This window comes from Neophocaena asiaeorientalis, unplaced genomic scaffold, assembly GCF_003031525.2.
Source record: "Neophocaena asiaeorientalis asiaeorientalis breed wild unplaced genomic scaffold, Neophocaena_asiaeorientalis_V1.1 C48177799, whole genome shotgun sequence".
Classification (NCBI taxonomy): Eukaryota; Metazoa; Chordata; class Mammalia; order Artiodactyla; family Phocoenidae; genus Neophocaena; species Neophocaena asiaeorientalis.
The window spans coordinates 1-1,065 of NW_020184154.1; the positions used below are offsets into that span (position 1 = coordinate 1).

At 63.8% G+C, this 1,065-nt stretch overlaps 1 protein-coding gene across 1 annotated transcript; it reads left to right on the forward strand.

Moving 5' to 3' along the window:
- Positions 1–259: 259 nt before the first annotated feature.
- LOC112392030 (polyadenylate-binding protein 1-like 2) lies at positions 260–898 on the forward strand. Its single transcript, XM_024733572.1, has one exon. It carries the CDS (start codon positions 260–262, stop codon positions 896–898), a length of 639 nt encoding a protein of 212 aa, XP_024589340.1.
- Positions 899–1,065: the final 167 nt, after the last annotated feature.

The following is a 1,065-nucleotide window of genomic DNA, read 5'->3' on the forward strand; positions in this document are numbered from 1 at the left end:
TGAGTTGGAGGCCGAGGCCTCAGTGGAGGAGGCAGTGGCGGAGGTCACCCTGGGGGAGGCGGCGGCAGCCGTAGCGGGGGAGGAGGCGGAGGCCTCCCTGGCGGCAGCGGCAGTGGCCGTGGCGGAGGCCAGTGTGGCCGAAGCCGCCGCCGCGGCAGAGGCTGCGACGCCCCCCTTGGGGGAGGCGGAGGCGGAGGCGGATGCGGATGCAGATGCGGAGGTGGCGGCGGCGGTGGCCGCCGCGGATGCTGATGCGGAGATGGGCGGGGGCTCAGTGGGGAATCCGGACTTTCCTATGGCTTCGCTGTACGTGGGCGACCTGCACCCTGAGGTGACGGAGGCAATGCTGTACGAGAAGTTCAGCCCGGCCGGGCCCATCCTCTCCATCCGCATTTGCAGGGACAAGATCACCCGCCGCTCGTTGGGCTATGCGTATGTCAACTACCAGCAACCGGTAGACGCCAAGCGGGCCCTGGAGACCCTGAACTTTGATGTCATCAAGGGCAGGCCAGTTCGCATCATGTGGTCCCAGCGGGACCCCTCGCTCCGCAAGAGCGGGGTGGGCAACGTCTTCATCAAGAACCTGGGCAAAACCATCGACAACAAGGCGCTGTACAACATCTTCTCGGCGTTCGGCAACATCCTCTCCTGCAAAGTGGCCTGCGACGAAAAGGGGCCCAAGGGCTACGGGTTCGTGCACTTCCAGAAGCAGGAGTCCGCCGAGCGGGCCATTGATGCGATGAATGGCATGTTCCTGAACTACCGCAAAATTTTCGTTGGGAGATTCAAGTCGCATAAGGAACGAGAGGCCGAAAGGGGAGCCTGGGCCAGACAGTCCACCAGTGCTGACGTCAAGGATTTCGAGGAAGACACCGACGAGGAGGCCACCTTGCGATGAAGACATCTCAGGAGCGAGCCAGCCAGCAGAGCCAAACCTTGGCTCCCACCCGGTTTACAGCCCCACCCTTTGCCCCCCTAACCCACCAGCAGTGTATTGTATTGGGAGTGCAGGTCTCTCTCTCTCACAACCGCCCCCCCACCCCCCACCCCCGTCTTCCTTCCCTC

Excerpts from the sequence above, each read along its gene's own strand:
- LOC112392030 (XM_024733572.1), top strand. The coding sequence starts at position 260 with ATGGGCGGGGGCTCAGTGGGGAATCCGGACTTTCCTATGGCTTCGCTG.